The sequence below is a fragment of the Bidens hawaiensis genome, unplaced genomic scaffold (assembly GCF_021521415.1).
Source record: "Bidens hawaiensis isolate Kalapana, Puna unplaced genomic scaffold, B.hawaiensis_p1.1 tig00014913_1, whole genome shotgun sequence".
NCBI classification, from domain to species: Eukaryota; Viridiplantae; Streptophyta; class Magnoliopsida; order Asterales; family Asteraceae; genus Bidens; species Bidens hawaiensis.
The window spans coordinates 137,512-155,283 of record NW_027492324.1 but is presented as its reverse complement, the minus strand read 5'-3'; the positions used below and the strand labels follow the sequence as shown (position 1 = coordinate 155,283).

The following is a 17,772-nucleotide window of genomic DNA, read 5'->3' as shown; positions in this document are numbered from 1 at the left end:
TTACAATGTGAATATAGTGATTTGTGGATGAGTATTAAAAAATTATAAAATTATAATTGAACGTTTTAGTAATCATTATTAAATTCGGGTAAGTTATTTTGGGGTGGGTGGGTGATGAAATGGATAAGAAAGATTTATAGAGGATCTTTGTCAAAATTAGCCGGTAGCTGTAGCTTTTTAGATATATTTAGACGTTTGGTAGAGTAGCTGAAGCTTTTAATAAAATGCATAAAATGACCAAAATGGACATAACTAAAAAACATAATGCTAAACGTAATCACACACACACATATATATATATATATATGTGTGTGTGTGTGTGTGTGTTTTCTCAAATAAATAAAACATGGTTATTTTCAATTAAATAAAACACAGTCAATACCAAACAGTCTGAGAATAAAATATAATACTATTAAATCGTTATTGCCGTGCATTCCATATCAAAGCAGCAATATTGTTGCAAACAAATTTCATCTCATTTGTTGCTCCTTCAAATAGATCGTTGGTGCTTGTGTCATGGTTACTAACATCATGAAGTTCATCTCGTGGTATGTAGTTTGGATGTTGTTCCATTGTAGTAAACATGATATCTTCTTGAGAATTACGTATATAGTTATGCAATGCAAATATAGCCATGATAACATCAATTTGTGTTTGAACGCTATACTTGGGCATTGTACCGAGTATCTTAAATCGTTTCTTCAAAATTCCAAATGATCTCTCAATATAACTTCGTAAAGATGAATGTGAACGGTTGAAAGCTTCTTGCATATTATTCGGGGGCTCTCTTTGAAATTGAGATTGATGGTATCTTGTCTTGGAATATGGAACAAGGTATCCTTTTCTGCCTGGATATCCTTTATCAACCAAATAATATCTACCTGATAAAGGAGTTGAAAAATAAAAGACGTTGAGATTTATTAAAAATAACATGAAACAGTTACGTATATATGTTTAAACAATTCTAAATATTACCTTCAGGTGGGTGTGGAAAGTTGAATTTACTATCCTGGGTCGCGCTAATGAAAACACGTGTGTCATGTGCTGAACCCTCCCATCTGATCGATACGAATGTGAAACACATATCGAAATCACATGTTGCCATTACGTTGAAAGTTGGTACCCCCTTTTCTACCAATATAAGGTAGTTGTTGACTCTCTGGGATGCGGGCCCCTATGTGTGTACCGTCAATACATCCGATACAATCATGAATGACATTAATCAATTCAATACCTTAAAATACGGCATGTATCTTTTGTCGTTCAAGATTTGAGGTGGTACAAATTCAAAAGTTGGATCTTTTGGTCTTATAATGCCGTGTGCTAGACCTTGAAAACCTTTATCTCTACCCACTATTGCCTCTAGAACTTCATGAAATGCTCTACTAATAGTCTCCCCAGAACGTTGAAAACACTCCCCAACATCCCTGTTAGATAATCCCAATGCAAAAGTTGATTCAAGCTCGATTGCAATCCATAGTTTGATTCAAGCTCTCTACATAATTTCATAAACACGTTTGGATGCATTCTGAATGCATTTACACATCGTATAGGATTTCCATTTAAAACTTCCATTTTCTCAATTTATTAACTTGGTATGTAAAGATTCTTTTACTTTTGCATTTCATAATTCATTGGTAGTACCACAGATTTTCTCAGGTCCTTTCCATTAAACTCAGATGGACATGTTTCGCATAACTCACTCATGGTATATGGTCACAATACTAGTTTAACCTATCAAGCATTATATGTTTCTAACGGGCCGAAGCGGACTGCAGGTTCAAGTCAGACTTGAGCTTTAAAAGATGTAATTTTGATAACGGGCCGAAGCGGACTGCAGGTTCAGGTCAGACTTTCAGTTTTTCATGTTACTGGTCAGTTTGTGTTTTGTTACGGGTCAACAGTATTTAAGAATATTTGCAGGAGGAATGAATTACTGAATTTTTTTTTTTAAAGATTTGCAACTTAAACGGGCGGGCCATGCTAATTTCGGGCCAAAATTCAAAGTTTTGGTCACAAGAGACATTTCGGACAGATTTGTTTTAATTATAAACGGGTCAGATTTGGCAGGTTATTTTGATAGCTCAATTCAGGTTTGTTTTCTAACAGGTTGCATACAAGGGCAATTTGGGAATTTTTACATTACTTTGCATGCCACCCAACTATAACAAAAAATATTTATCAGTTAAATTTCGCATGAGCTGTAGTTTGTTGAACCAGAAATTGTTTCCTTAATGTTGAATATTCTAATCACTTCAAAAGGAAAAGTTAGGTTCTATGATCAACTTTTCGTTTCCTGAATGTTGAATCTTCTAATCACTTAAGAAGTTATATGAGTTTGAAAATTAATGTGAGTATATTGATGCAAAATAAGTGAGTACAGGTTTGGTTCAGTACGGGTTCCGTTCACAGCAGGCCATGATTATCAAATGTTGAGAATCTTATTTCATTCTTTCAGGTCATGAAACTATCAATCAATCATACTCAGTTAAGTCCCACCAACAGCAAAGCTATAAGTAGAGTCTGGGAAGGGTGGGATGTAGGCACACCGTACCTCTATTCAACAGGATAAAGAGGTGGCTTCCAGAGAGACCCTCAGCTCTGTTATATATAAGTATGATGCAACATAAAGTAAATAAAATAATAATAATAGTAATAATAATACTAATAATAGTAATAATAAAAACAATAATAGTAATAATACAATAATAATAATACTATATGGTGTGTGACCAAAATAAGGTAAATAGAAGCCTTAAGGTGCTCATTTCTCCCTAAAAATCTTTAACTTTAATCCTACTTCTCCAAGAATTCCTATCTCCAACCATGTCCTCGGAGAGGTTTAGGTCTATCAAATCACGCATAATCCTCTCATCCCAAGTCAATTTAGGTCGTCCTCGTCAATTTAGGTCGTCCTCTACCCCTCATCCCCTCTATAGTCATGTTTTCTACGGTCATGAAACTAAGTTGTCACAAATAATACAAACAAGTTGATTATCAGTCATACCAGACTTAGGGGTGTAAACGAGCCGAGCCGCTCGCGAGCCACTCGAGTTCGGCTCGTGTAAAACCTCAATCAGCCCGAGCTCGAGTCTAAAAGTAAGCCTCGTTTAATAAACGAGCCGAGCTTCACTTATCGAGCTCGATCCGGCTCGCGAGCCTAAACGATTTCAAGTTAGTATTAAATAAATAATCAGTTCTCCCTATTTTCTTTAACAAATTATTATATTTTGCCCTATATACTACTATTGATAGTCCATACAAATGAAGTTACTGGCAACAATTTTAGATTTCTAAATATATACATCAGTTTCACGAAATATACATAAACATGATTATCAAGTAAAGAGCTTCAGATTTCTAATACTTATGTCATATCAAAACATATAAGTAGTTTCACATTCAAGACAGAAGATATGATTTGTTATAATATCATCTACAACCTAATTTTGTATTCATCATTATAGATTACATAGAAAACTAAGCCAAAATTCTGCATAATTTAGTTTAATAAGGATAATGATCTAAAGCAGTTGAAGATTTAAATCATAAACTAAAATCAAATTCGTCGCACACGGTTACGTATCATCAATAATCATCAATCAGTTGAAGATTTAAATCATAAACTAAAATCAAATTCGTCGCACACGGTTACGTATCATCAATAATCATCAATCAAATCTTGACAACATATATCATGTGTAATCAATGAAATAAAAAACGGCTAATAATCGAAGATCAGATTTCATACCTTTAAGCTTGCTTGAAGAAACGTGAAGGAGCGTATAGAATCAGAAAAGTTGATAGTTTGGACTGATAATTGATAAAGACGTGAAGGAAGGTGGGATAGAATAATATATATACAGGGAGGCTATTTAGGTAATTATAATCCCTAAAAGCTTGTAGACTTTTACAAACGCTACTATCAGGAGCGTTTCAACATGGAGCTTTTTCTCCTAATATAAAAGCTTCAAGCTCCTCTAACTAAACTCTAACCAAACAAGACTTTTTATTGAATATGAGCTTTTTCCTAAAAGCTTGTAGCTAGAAGCTCCTAAAAGCTCTTTGCCAAACATACTCATAGTCACACAAAAGGAAAAATTTATAACTTAAAAAGTGAAAACACATAAATATTTTCATCGTCTTTTTTATTTTATAAAAAAAAGAAAATAATGTTGAGGGTAAAAGGTTTATTGTGTTTTATTGTTTATTATTGTGTTTTGTATTTATTTTCGTGATTGATTGTGTCTTTTTCCTTAACATTATGGGTATGTTTGGCAAAACTAACTGGTAGATGTAGCTGTAAGCTGGTGGCTTGTGGCTTGAAGTTGGTAGATGGTAACTATAGCTGGAAGCTGTAGTTTTATAGATATGTTTAATGTTTGGCAGAGTAGATGGAGCTTTTAATAAAATGTATAAAATTAGTAAAATGGACATAACTAAAAACAATAATAGTAAATGTATTTATTTTGAGAGGTTATTTGAGTAAATTAAAATACTAAAATTTTGTAACTCTTTCTAAACGCTACTAGTAGAAGCTTTAAGTTGTCTCCTTACCTAAAAGTTTCAAGCTCATTGTACCAAACAATGTTTTTAATTGAGTATGAGTTTTTTCTTAAAATCTTCAAACTATAAACTCCTAAAAGCTCCTAAAAGCTTTCTGTCAAACATGGGTATGTTTGGCAAAACTAGCTGGTAGCTGTAGCTGGAAGCTGCTAGCTGGTGGCTGGAAGTTATAGCTGGTAGCAGTACTTTTTAAGATATATTTAGATGTTTGGCAGAGTAGCTGGAGCTTTTAATAAAAATGTATAAAATTACTAAAATGGGAATAACTAAAAACAATAATTGATGTACATAAAATTATACATCTTTTTAGCATTAAATAATCTCTAAAAATTGCAATTTCTATCAAATAACATAGCACAGAAGGCTACTTATCATAATAAAATACAATTTCAGGTGAAACCAAGTCCCAAACGAAGAAACAAGCGAAAATACGAAGAAAAACAGAAGAAAACACAAGAAAATCAAGAAACACGCCCCATGCTTCTGAACACCAGAAAAGACAAAAATCTACAAGAAAGGACAAAAACAGGAAACAAAAGCACGGGGTCGTGCCCCTTGCCCATGGGGCCGTGGTCATCTACAAGAAAAGACAAAACAAATTTAGCACATGCCATAATAAAGCACGGAGCCGTGCCCACAAAGGCACGGGGTCGTGCTTCTCTCTCTCCAGATTGCCTATAAATTGTGGCTCATGTTGCACTCATTCGGTGTGCCTTGAAGAGAGTTATATCTGGTTACCACTTATAAAAACACCCACTAACACTCATATTGAAGATCTAGTGAAGAATTTGAAGGCTTGGAGGTCATCATCATCAACCATCATCATCATCATTAAGAAGGAAGATTCATCCACATTTGGTTAGATTGTTCTAGTTTAATCATGTGTTTGTTATTATCATCCATTCTAATGTTCATAACTATGCTCATTATGAGCTAAACTCCGTTTACCATATGAAGAAGCTTTGTTTTACTTGATAATTATATGAGACATGTGGTTTAGTCTAGTAAAGTACATGGTTTATTTTGCAATTATCTTTTGATGAGAAATGTTTCACCATCTTAATTAAACAATTCAAAGTTGGTGATTGTCAATTATATTGGCAATCATTCATGATCGATTCATGTTCTTGAAAGATAGAAATACTTTGATAACTTATCGAAACATGGATCCTTATATTGTACTTAGAAATGATGAGATATAAGTTATGATCTATTTCTCTAAGTTTTGGTAATCCGAAAATGGCATCGCTAACGCAATTGCTTAGGATATCATGCTAGTTAAGAAATCATATGTTAACGGAATGTGTAATTATAACCTACTTAAATCAACCAAGGGGAGGTTATGTGATGAACTATAACCACCCGAAGTTGTTAGAATTGGTATTTGAGAAATCGAAGTCAATCCTAATATTTCTACTTTACGAAACTACTTGCCAACTTAAATTGACATTCTCGAGGTAGCATGACATTAGGAAATGGTCGACTTTAAAATGCGCATGCTACTCCCTTTTTGTCATATATGCTCGCTTAGAAATGAGGAGCTATCTATCATATATTATTACGGCAAGTTTACCACATGTTTACATATTAATTATCAATGATAAAATGGAGTGGATTCTTGATCTTAGATGGTAACCTTCATATAATTGAACTACTTGTTTAGAATTTCTCGTCTTGGTCACCTATATATTATATATAAGTATTTATATTTTATAAAAAGTTCAAAAATTAACCCAAAATGATTAAAACATCCGATTAAAGTAAAACAACGATTTATTATTAGAAACATTTGTGTTCACGGATCGATACTTGGTTCTTATCAATACTATTCTACATATACGATAGGTACACTTGCCTATTTTGTGTGTGTTTAGTCTTCGTAGAAATCACTTTTATAAATTTAAAACACAATCTTGTGCAAAAGCTAAATATCCAATCCATCATATTTTAACCGCAACGCACACAACACATCAATAATAGTAAATGTATTTATTTTGAAATGTTATTTAAGTAAATTAAAATATTAAAAATTTGTAGCTCTTTCTAAACGTTATTAGTAGAAGCTTTAAGCTTTCACTTCTGACCTAAAAGTTTCAAGCTCCTTGAACCAAACAAGGCTTTTAACTGAGCATGAGTTTTTTCTTAAAAGTTTGAAGCTTGAAGCTCTTAAAAGCTTCCTGCCAAACATAGCATATGTCTTTTTTTTTCTTGATATTGTGTTATATTATTTAAAATTGTGTTATATTTTGTTTGACAATATTGTGTTTTTTTAGTTATCATTGTGTTTTTTTAGTTATTTTCATCATTATGTCTTTTTAGGGTTGTTTTTAAACGGGAATGGCGGGAAAATATTTTAGTCTTTAAATTTTTTTGTTTTTTATTTATATTTTGAGTTTTAATTTTTTTTATTATTTTTGAATTTTTTAAGAGTTTTTTATGTGGTCACAAATTTTTCTCACACTTCTCATTTTTTTATTTTAACTTTTCCCTGTTAAATTAATTATAGATTATTTTAGTTTAACAATATATTTTATAAACTCATTGTTTAAGTTAAATCATCGACTTTTAAAGTGTAACCAGATTGTTAGTAAGGGAGTCAGCGTATATGGAGATTTATGGATAATTATGAAGGAAAACCGACTAATGCGTAATGTCATGTCAAAAGTAGAGAGATTTTTGCTTAATAAGGGTATATAAGAAAATTAATGGAGTAACTTTTTATGAAGGCAATGGTTATTCATACATCCTTTTTGATTATTCACACACCCTCTTAACACACAACATATCTATATATACACCCTATAAAGGGTGTATGAATAACACATCCCTTTATGAAATCTAAATGCATACCCAATATGCATATACAATTTATTAGGGGAGCATACCCAATTCGGGTTGAGGGAATCCGAATGTACCCCCAACTTCACCCGTATTAGTCAAGTAAAAGTGAATTAACTGTGTGAATGATTTATTAAACAATTTATGGTTTTTTACTATTGGCTAAACCAATATTGTTTCAACAAATTTATGTGAAAAGGGAAAAAAACAAATAAAGTATTCACAACATTTATGTGAAATGGGAAAAAAACAAATAAAGTAATAAAAAACGGTTAGTAAACTAGACAAAATCATATTTCTAATATGCAGGCTGTATATTTGTTGTGAAAGGAAATAAGATGATTGAAGGAACATGTGACAAAAAAACGTATGGAAAATCTTATCAATTATGATGAATTTCGTGAACTGATTATGAAATTTAGAAAAGGAAAATTCAATATAAATCTTAAGAATTGTGTAAGCGTTTGGAATGAACTAGACTAATGATTATTGTAACATCGTAAAACATGTGTTGTAACCTATGACGAACCCAAAAAACTTTTTCATAAAAACGGAATTTTTTAAAGATCGTTTGATTATAACTATATTATAACTTTTTCAAGGCGGGCTAACATATCCGGGTTGTGTACTTACCAATTTCATATTACAGTCATTTAACTTCTTTTTGTGTTTTGTATATACGTTTATCGATTTCTAATTATAGAGATTCATAAAAGTATCTTTTTAACAAATACTGAAGTGATAAAAAGATTACTACAAAACAAATATAAAAACAAATTAGTAGATCATTATCCAACAAAATAAAAAGATGATGATTATCAATATAATGGTTAAGAAAGAAAGTAATAGTATACATAAAATATATAAAAAGAGTATTTTATTGAGGCATGTTGGGAAAAAGAGGAATGATAAATATTTAAAAGTAAAAATTCATCATTTCCAATCACATATCGTCTTCCTTATTTCTTTCATATATTTCAAACCCCCGGTCATTGGATCATTGTCGTCGGACCAGATAAACTAAAAAATTGCAAACTCGGTCTCCTCTTTCAACTTTAAATACTTAAGGAGGCGATCTAGGAGGTTAAAATACACGAAAAGGAGGCAATTGCAAGATTTAAAAAAAGTGTGAGTGTGTGTGTGTGTGTGGGGGGGGGGGAGGGATTTTCGCATATATACAACAATGCAAAATAATAATAATAATAATAATAATAATAATAATAATAATAATAATAATAATAATAATAATAATGTGGACAGCCGCCCTCCTTAGGGCATACATAGGTTCGTCCCTGGTTGTAGCTATGCATGTTGCTTATTGGAAGTACACAAAATAATTCAAAACAATCCTACAACTAAAGTTTAAAAGGAAATAACATTTAAGCCGACACTAAAAGATAAAAGGAAATATATAAAATGTTCATAACTAGATCCTATGTTGGGTCTTCTGTTAGATCCGCCTTGTTAGTCGATGCTTCACCTCTTCCTAATATGCACGTTAAACAAGTCAGCTAATCCTAGTTAGCTCTATACTATCATTACAAATCATCATGAAGTTTCACAAACACCGTTTCACGCCATTACAATTCTCTATTACTAACATATTATTCAAGGCAACCACGAGCCCATACTCGCACAATGGATGCTTCACATAGTCATATGAGTCAATCATATAGTTATATCATAAGTAACAAGTAACGGACATGCCATTTCATCAAGGTACACATGTTGTTCAACTAAATTAGATAATTGCTTGCATACTTTCAAAATCTTTCATACAAGATGCATCCCAACCTAAACAATGTTTAAACGCGTTAATATGTGGGTATGTAGAAGCTCACATGAACACACAACTAACCTCATGAACATTGGTATCTTGCACATTAAAAGACTGCACACCTATCGTCATTCATCATACGTTTGATATACGTTGTAACTTTCCATACTAAGCCATTTTTGCCCATGCCTGCTTGATGCCTGATTACTTCAACCCTCATTCCACCATCCTAAACCTTAGTTTGACCACCTCAGCCTTAGTCATCTCTACTTCGTTTCCTCTGGGCCACACAACCTCCTGTTCTATCTTTTTTTATTTTCGATTGAAACTCCTCAACACACCCAGATTATGAATCGAGCTACAAATGATTATCACATCCTCAATGCTATTCCATAGTCACTTAATGAAAAAGATAAATGAATGATAATAACCATATCCTTTTGTTACAAAGGATTTGCTCTATTTTCCCTATCCCAAGAGTTCAACATAAGCATTTATGATGAAAAACATAACCAAATGAACTAATTATGGGCTTTATAGTTCTTTGGTGAGCATCCGCCCGTCCCATAGGTTACTCGATGGAGTTTCATATTACACACTTGAACTCTTCTAATTCTTGTAGGTGTAGATGAATAGATCATGTTACACCTCTTTAGTAAGACTATTAAATCTATATGCCACAACTTATATATAGCTGAGTAATCCATAACACATATGCACATGTTAGGTTACACTCTTGAGACTACGCTTAAATACCAATTGTTGGAAATAAGACCCAAATACATAATACAAAATTTGATCTCACTCTCGTCCAAGGTCAACTTTTTTATTTTAATTATACGTAATTCTTGACACTTTAATATTGACCTCTAACCCAAATATTTATAGTAAAATAAACCATAGTAATCCTACTCAAATTATACTAATCTTAACATATTCAAACACTTAACTTAAAAACACTCAAGCAAACTAGATAAATTTGCAAAACATTCAACTATACAAACAGATCTAAACTTTCAAACTATTAATTAAATCTTAATCGAATAAACTAAACTTGCTACTTTAACTCCTTCAACTTTCTCTTAAATCGTTTTAACATCAACTTTCAACATATGTTACTTAGTCTTACGATTAAGAACAACTGCATAGCTCTCCATTTAGGTTAGATACATCATTATTCAAGACATCATTCAAACAGTACAAAAGTAAATTGCTTAATAAATAGAGTAGAAAAAAACACAAACCAAAAGAACTAAAATTGTAATTTTGTAATTTTTTATTTATCATTTCAAAATTATGAAATCAGGTTAACCATAAATAATAACAATAAAAATAAAAAAAATAAAACTTATAAACCTTTAAAAACTAACAAACCTTCAAATTGACTTTCGATCTCTTTTTTCTTTTTATTAATTCAATTTTTTACAAAAAGAACTCACTTGATTGAGTTAACTTGTTCAATTTCTAAGATTGAATACAAATAAGCTATTTTGAGTTCGAGCAAGTCGCTATGGTGAAATCGGAAGACACACTACTTTTAGGAAGCAATTCTAAAGCATCTCGATTTAATTCTGAGTGGCGGCATGCCATCTTCATAAAGACGTATAAAGAAATAAATATGAAATTTTAATTCCAAGACAAACAATTTTCTTAAATCTCATCTAAGATGAGTTTTCTCCTGCGAGTGTCGCCGGCCCGTGATAAAATTAGTTTTAAAAGAATAAAAATTTCTAAATGTTTTAACTTAATTAATATAATAATAATATTATACTACCGTTTATTAAAGATCTCAAATATCAATATCTTATTATTATATGTCCTCTTCTTCTTCTCCTTTAGAACACCACCACGATCGATATCGATCCGTCTTGTCTTTGAAACCCTCACCCTCTTCATCACTACCATCTTCAATTCACTGAAACCCTTCAATTGAATCGTTGATTTCAACAACACAATGTCTGGAATAGCTTTGTTTATGGATCTATTGAGGAAGAACCCCAGCATCAATGGCCAAACTCTACATGCCACCGGCTTATACTCCGCCACTCTCGCCGCCTCCTCCGCCGCCGCTTACATCGCCGCCGGCACCCCTTTTGCTTCCAGGGCTTTATTCGGGTATACCCACTTATTAATTACGTCTTATTTATTCATGTATTTACCCATTTAGGCATAAAGTTTTGATTTTTATTATTATTATTATGATCTGTTGAAATTGAATTAGTTGATTTATTGGATTTAGGGCTGTTAGGCATTGCTTATTGATAAATTTGAATCCACTATCAATTTGAAATAAACAAATTCAAACTGTTAAAGTAAACAAGTATAAATTTTTATATTATCTAAACACTTAAAAGTTGCTTATTTGCTTTTGAATCCCAAACACTGCCTTAATTATATGTGCAGGGGTTCAATACATATTACAGAACAAACTTAAGTACTGTAGTTATCACGATTAAAGTCAAACGTATATGCTTTATTCCTTTTTTATGGTTCTATAAACTAAATTTGGTTATGTAATGAATGTCCCTCTTTTTTTAAAGCTGCAAACAAATCTAGCTGAATCAGGTTGGGCTGGCTCGGCTCATTTACCTCAATGAGTTGAATTGTCCGCTCGTAAAAAGCTTGAGCCAGCTCGTTTATTTAAAAGACCAAACTTTATGTTTTTACACATTGATATAGATAAAAAAGAAAAAAATATAATTTTAACGTACACATAATCAATATTTAGTAAACTACAAAATTTATAGTTTATATATATTAAGATTTTGGCTTTGATTTAAACGTGCCAACTGATTGAGCCTAACAAGCTGAGCTTAGCTTGGCTCGGGCTCAGCTCGTTTACAAATGTAGCTGGCTTGGCTCAATTACCTTAATGAGCTGAAATGTTGAGCCCGAGTTTTACATGTAATAATCTCAAGCCGGCTGCTCGTTTATTAAAAAAGATAATTTATAGTTTTACATATATTGATATATATATATATAAAGAAAAAAAAGTAATAATATTTTCAACATACACATAAATACATAATGCATAGTTCCTCAGACCCTACCATAGCTTGGTTATTGGTGGGATATACTGAGTACGATGATGATAGTTAATAAACTGCAAGTTTTATAATTTATATACATTACAATTTAGGTTATACTCTTGGGCAAAACTTTGATTTACTTTCTACTGATTAATTATTAAAATGAAAACCGTTTCAGTGAAAAAAGATTTGCATTTTGTGATGCTGCTCCGACTCCATCTCTTTCAGCCGGGGATTACCTAACGAGTTTAAAAACCGCATCTGAAACAATCTCTAGGCATGATGTGCTCAACTACAGCACAAAAGAATACTCTATCGAGCTCAAGCCATTATTCTCAGCTTTCCAACCGAGACCGTTTGTGATGACCACATTAAGGTCTTTCCTATTATTTTATCTTCCAATTTTGGTACCTAAAGTAGAAGATGATGACAATGATGATTTCTTACCTGATTCTTCTGATGACCATGTTGACTTGGTTGTACCCTTCAAGAAATCAGTAAAACAAATCCTTCGTGAAGTAAGTATGAATTTATATATTGTAACATGTTCCCAAAAGCTTAAAACATTAATACTTAAATGTGTTTTGTAACGTTTTTATTTTAGACTAGTGTTGTTACTACTAGACGTGTGCTGGAACGTCTTGCTGTACATCATTTTTCACAGCGTGCTGCGTGGAAGCTTCTTAAAGGTGCATATTATCCTTTTATTGCCACTTTTCAGTTTCACATAATATAATTGAGAACCGTTTTTTAATTGTTTACGCTAGATGTACCAAAGTCTGCCATGCGAAAAGCAAACAGGGGGATGCCGTTTTATACTTATTTCTTTTGTGTCAGCAGAACAACATTTAGAGGTCAGTTATCTAATTTGTGTTAAGAATATATTAATTTTAATATACTATTTATAATATATCAACACTATGACAAACAGTTAAACACTAAAATAATATATATATTTTATCATTTGAGCAGGCCACTTTTTAGGAGTTGCAGCATCATGGCTTGTTCAAGTTGGGATTGAATGTTACCGTTATGTTCGTGACGTTGTGAACTCCAACAAATCGGAAGATGTTGATGTTGACTTTGACCGGTCACAACAAGTCAAAGTTCTTGGGAAAAAGGTGTGTGGTGCTACGGTTAGGTGCGGTGCATCGCTAGTTTTTGCATCCATTGGAGCCGGGATTGGTGCAACTGTTTTCCGTCCTTCATCTGGTCAATCAATTGGTAAGCATTTTGCCATTCGTTTATATATTTATAGAGATCAAGTATCAAATTTATATCAACTACAATAAAAGTGGTTATTTAATTAACGCGTTCATTGTTTTACAGGGTGTTTGCTTGGTGACATGGCTGGACCTATAATCGTAACGTTTTGCTTTGCTAATGTTTCTCATCTGGAGCTTTAGAGTGTTTGTTTTGGTTTCTTTTGTTTGACAAACTGTTGATAACAAAGATTTTAGTTGTAAGAATTGTTGATGAAACAATAGGGAGATACATTGGTCATAGCATTTGAATTTTGAGTATCAACTCAATAATACATGCATTTTGAACTTTGTTTATTGTTCATCATTTACTATTTCTTTGTAACATGTTAATAATACCTATAATAATAACATGGGCATATTTGTACATTTAAAGTACGTGTTTTGTAGGTGTGTTCTTCGGGTCGGATTCTTTGGGTTTCAAAGTTTTAAATTTTGACCCAAAACTCAACCCAAATCTCTCATGGGTTTTTCGGGTTCGGGTTTTTTCGGGTTGAGTTAATCGGGTTTCAAGTATCCTAGATTACAAAACAAAGAATAAAAAACAAAAAACAAAAAAATTTAAAAAACAAAACAAAGAATAAAAAACAAAAAACAAAAAAATTTAAAAAACTACAATGCTAAAATTAAAACATATTTTTGTTTCTCGTAACACACATAATCAAATAAGAAACCAACATAACTTGATAAAATAATTCAAAAGAAGAGTAAAACTAACTCGAATCATAATCGTCTTCAGTCGAGCGTGATTTGGTTGTTCGATTATTGTTGCTATTAGAAATAAACAGAAAACATAAATTAACAATAAAAATCGACTCATAATAGTTGGAATGACATCAGTTGATTATGGTCATATTTTGATAATTTTAGCGGCTAGACTTAGCCTATTATTCCTAAAAAATATATTTCATTTCAAAACTAAAAGTTTATTCGGGTTGACCCAAAACTTATAAATCAAACCTGAGACCCAAATTACTTCGGTTCGGGTTTGGGTTAGGGTTAGTCTTTTCACGAATATGGGTTTTCTCAGGTTAAGTTTCGGGTTTCGGGTAAAAGTGACTGCATCCCTATCTATTTGTATATGGTATATTGTATCTTATTCTTATTTATATCGATCTTCTTCTTCTTCTTCATATAAAAGAGGTTTCCTAACATTGGGAGAAAAGAATCGAGATAAATAAATAGGAGATACAATACCAAAATACAAATATATACATATACACCGTAAATATATAATATAACTTATATCGTAAGTTATAAATATCCCATTCACCATTACTATTAAAATAACCATCACCATCTTCATTCTTCCAACAAAACATAATATTAAGAAGATGAAAATCTTCTTCGTGCTATTACTCTTCCCTCTCCTTATCACCGCCGCCTACTCGGCTGGTTCGGCGAAACCTTCCCTCCATTATCAGCAATCCGCCCCTACAACCACCATCTTCAACCCAAGGCACCCCCTTCATCCCATTATCAAATCTCATATGTTCCACACTCGCCGCCCACTTCTCCCACCACAACCATCGTCACTGGATGAAATTGACCCAAGATAAGGCGTAGCGAAAAGACTAATCCCAACTGGACCGAACTCGGATCACAACTGAATTAGCATGAGTTAAAGATGAGTTTATAATATTTTATTGTAATCATATTGTTGATTTCAGTTCTTTGTATCAAGCCTCTGAATAACATGAATTTCTCTAATAATATGATATGCTTGATATATATATATATATAGTGTGATGCCGGTGTAATCTACTTTAATTTCTTTCCCATTACGTAAGTTCAAATGCTCGTGCTTCGTTTTTGTCAGTTGAAACACGTTGGTTTTAGTGGTTGCTGCCCTTTTCTTTTAAATTTTAGTTTGTGTGAGAATTTTTACGATGGTAGAAGATTGTTCATTAGGCCATGTGTAGGGGGGCGTGATACCCCACCATAGCACCCCGAACACAATGCAATGGCGTTCTTTTTGGCTTAGGCGTTATGCACATTATGCCCATGGTGTGTGTGTTTGGTCAAATATGAGTAATGATTGTAAGTAGGTTATGGGGGGTTACGTTAATGCACTATTTTTTGTCATAGCCCCCTTTGCTGACATATACGTGTCGCATAACGCCTCACAAAAGAGTTATGATCATGCATGATCTTAGTATGATATATACATAAATGCATACCGAAAGTGGAAATAATAAAGTCTATGTTGCCAAGTCGATCAGATATGCAAAACACAAAATAGGGTTCTATGTAATAAATAGCATTTTGCGTTTACTATAAAAAGCACAGTTTCTGGTTAGAAAAAAAGAATCTTAAGGTACACAAAAGATAGGCAAAACTTGTGCCTTGTGTTGCTCTCTATTTACGTATAGTAATGTGGTAGCTTATGTTTATAAATAGTTTAAGTAATATCAGCATTACGATAAACAGTTAAAACATTATGGTGTAGCCTATGATTGATTGATCGTAACGTCTTGTTTTGCTAATGTTTCTCATTTGGAGCTCTAGAGTGTGTGTTTTGTTGTGTATTTTTTTTGTTATGACAAAATTTTGATAACAAAGATTTTAGTTGTAACAATTGTTGATGAAACAACAGGGAGAATGAGAGATACATTGTTTGAGATGTGTCAAATTAGTTCAATTCAAATAATAAAAGTATGGTATAATATTGTATGTTTTTAGTTCTAATTCTTTGCTCTTGTATTGTTAACGAGGTTTTGTTAGATGACTAATGTGCTTGGAAGCTGGGCTTAAAGAGTTTGTGTGGCTAACCCAATTTTTAATTTTCTCCATGGAAGGAAACAAGGGCCTGATATTCTGTATTGAGTTTTTAGAAAATGTTTTCGGTGCGTATCAATCTCATTCTCTTTTACCGTTCTGGTTTGAACTCGTCTCCCTCAATCTAGAGTTTCATAGTTTTGTTTAGATTATGTTGGTTTCTCTATATTTCTAGAACAAAGTCTTGTATCATATTGTCACAATGATGATTTGAGTTCTATATGTGAATTTGTTGTGTATTCGTTGATCTTGTTTCAATATGTAAACATTCTTGTTTTGGAATAATAATAAAATTAAGATTCTATATTTATTTGTGACACCTTGAGCATAACATTTGATTTATGCGCATCATCGCAATAACACATGCATTTTGAACTTAGTTTAGTTACTTTTATATCTTTATTTGTTGTTCACCATTTACTATTTCTTTCTAACATGCTAATAATACCTATACTAACATGGGCATCTTGTGTAAAAGACTAAACAAGTGATTGAGCACGCCTCATTTAAATGTAAATTGGTGACAAGATCATTAGATATTAAATAGTGCATATTTTTGTATTTAGTGTACGGAAAGGAATTGAGATAAATAGAGAGCAGACAAATACATAATCTTAAGAAGTTGAAAATGAAAACCCTTCTGCTGTTGTTACTCTTCCCTCTCCTTATCATCGCCACCAGTTCAGCGGAAACTTCCCTCCATGATAAGCAATCTGCCGCAACAACCACCATTCCCAACCCAAAGCGTCCCTTCTTCGTGTCACTTCTGCCACAGCCATCGGTAGTGGATGAAATTGATCCAAGATACGGTGTAGCAAAAAGGCGAGTCCCTACTGGACCGAACCCGATTCACAACTGAATTAACATGACTGAAAGGTGTCTTTTCCATATTTTTATTGTAATAATATTGTTAGTTCCAGTTCTTTGTATCAAGCATCTAAATTAATATGAGTGACTCTAATAATAATATATAGTGAGATGCCGGTTTAATCTACTAATTTTTTGCCCCTTAATTTCGTAAGTAACAATGCTTGTGCTTCGTTACGGTCAATTTTAACATGTTTGTTTTAGAGGTTCCCGTCGTTTTTTTAATCCTTAGTTTGTATGAGAACTTTTGAAATGAGAAAAGATTCTTCATTAGTATGACACATACATATCAATGCATATCAAAAGTGAAAACAATAAACTCTATACACAAAACACAAATGAGGTAATGTGTGCAGTCTATTTACGTATGGTAATGTTGAAGCAGATATTTTTATACATAAAACAAAATTCTATTAATAAAGTGAAGAAGATGGTAGTGACATTCTATTTGCTTAGAAATAGGAGTGATGACAACGGAATAATTCCAGTTTCATACTTGATGTAAAACAAACTCGCTTACCTTTAAAAATTTAGAATGACTAAATCCCACACTTTCTAAAATACATTTAAATCTACACGCATGCAGACTATAAGACTATTAACACTCAGGGAAACACCTTTAATAGATTTTATATACATTTTTTTTTTATAAATT

The 17,772-nt window shown here is 32.4% G+C and overlaps 1 protein-coding gene across 1 annotated transcript; it reads left to right on the top strand.

The window, feature by feature from the left end:
• The first annotated feature begins 10,987 nt into the window (after positions 1–10,987).
• Positions 10,988–13,768, top strand: LOC143548146 (uncharacterized). The gene is made up of 6 exons (XM_077039390.1): positions 10,988–11,296; positions 12,389–12,728; positions 12,815–12,899; positions 12,978–13,064; positions 13,183–13,434; positions 13,540–13,768. Exons 1-6 carry the CDS (start codon positions 11,136–11,138, stop codon positions 13,614–13,616), a joined length of 1,002 nt encoding a protein of 333 aa, XP_076895505.1. The 5' UTR covers positions 10,988–11,135; the 3' UTR covers positions 13,617–13,768.
• Positions 13,769–17,772: the final 4,004 nt, after the last annotated feature.

Bases quoted from the DNA above. Each gene is read 5' to 3' on its own strand.
- LOC143548146 (XM_077039390.1), top strand. From the start codon at position 11,136: ATGTCTGGAATAGCTTTGTTTATGGATCTATTGAGGAAGAACCCCAGC. The intron at 11,297-12,388 runs GTATACCCACTT...AAACCGTTTCAG, and splicing joins GCTTCCAGGGCTTTATTCGG to TGAAAAAAGATTTGCATTTT. The intron at 12,729-12,814 runs GTAAGTATGAAT...TTTTTATTTTAG, and splicing joins TAAAACAAATCCTTCGTGAA to ACTAGTGTTGTTACTACTAG.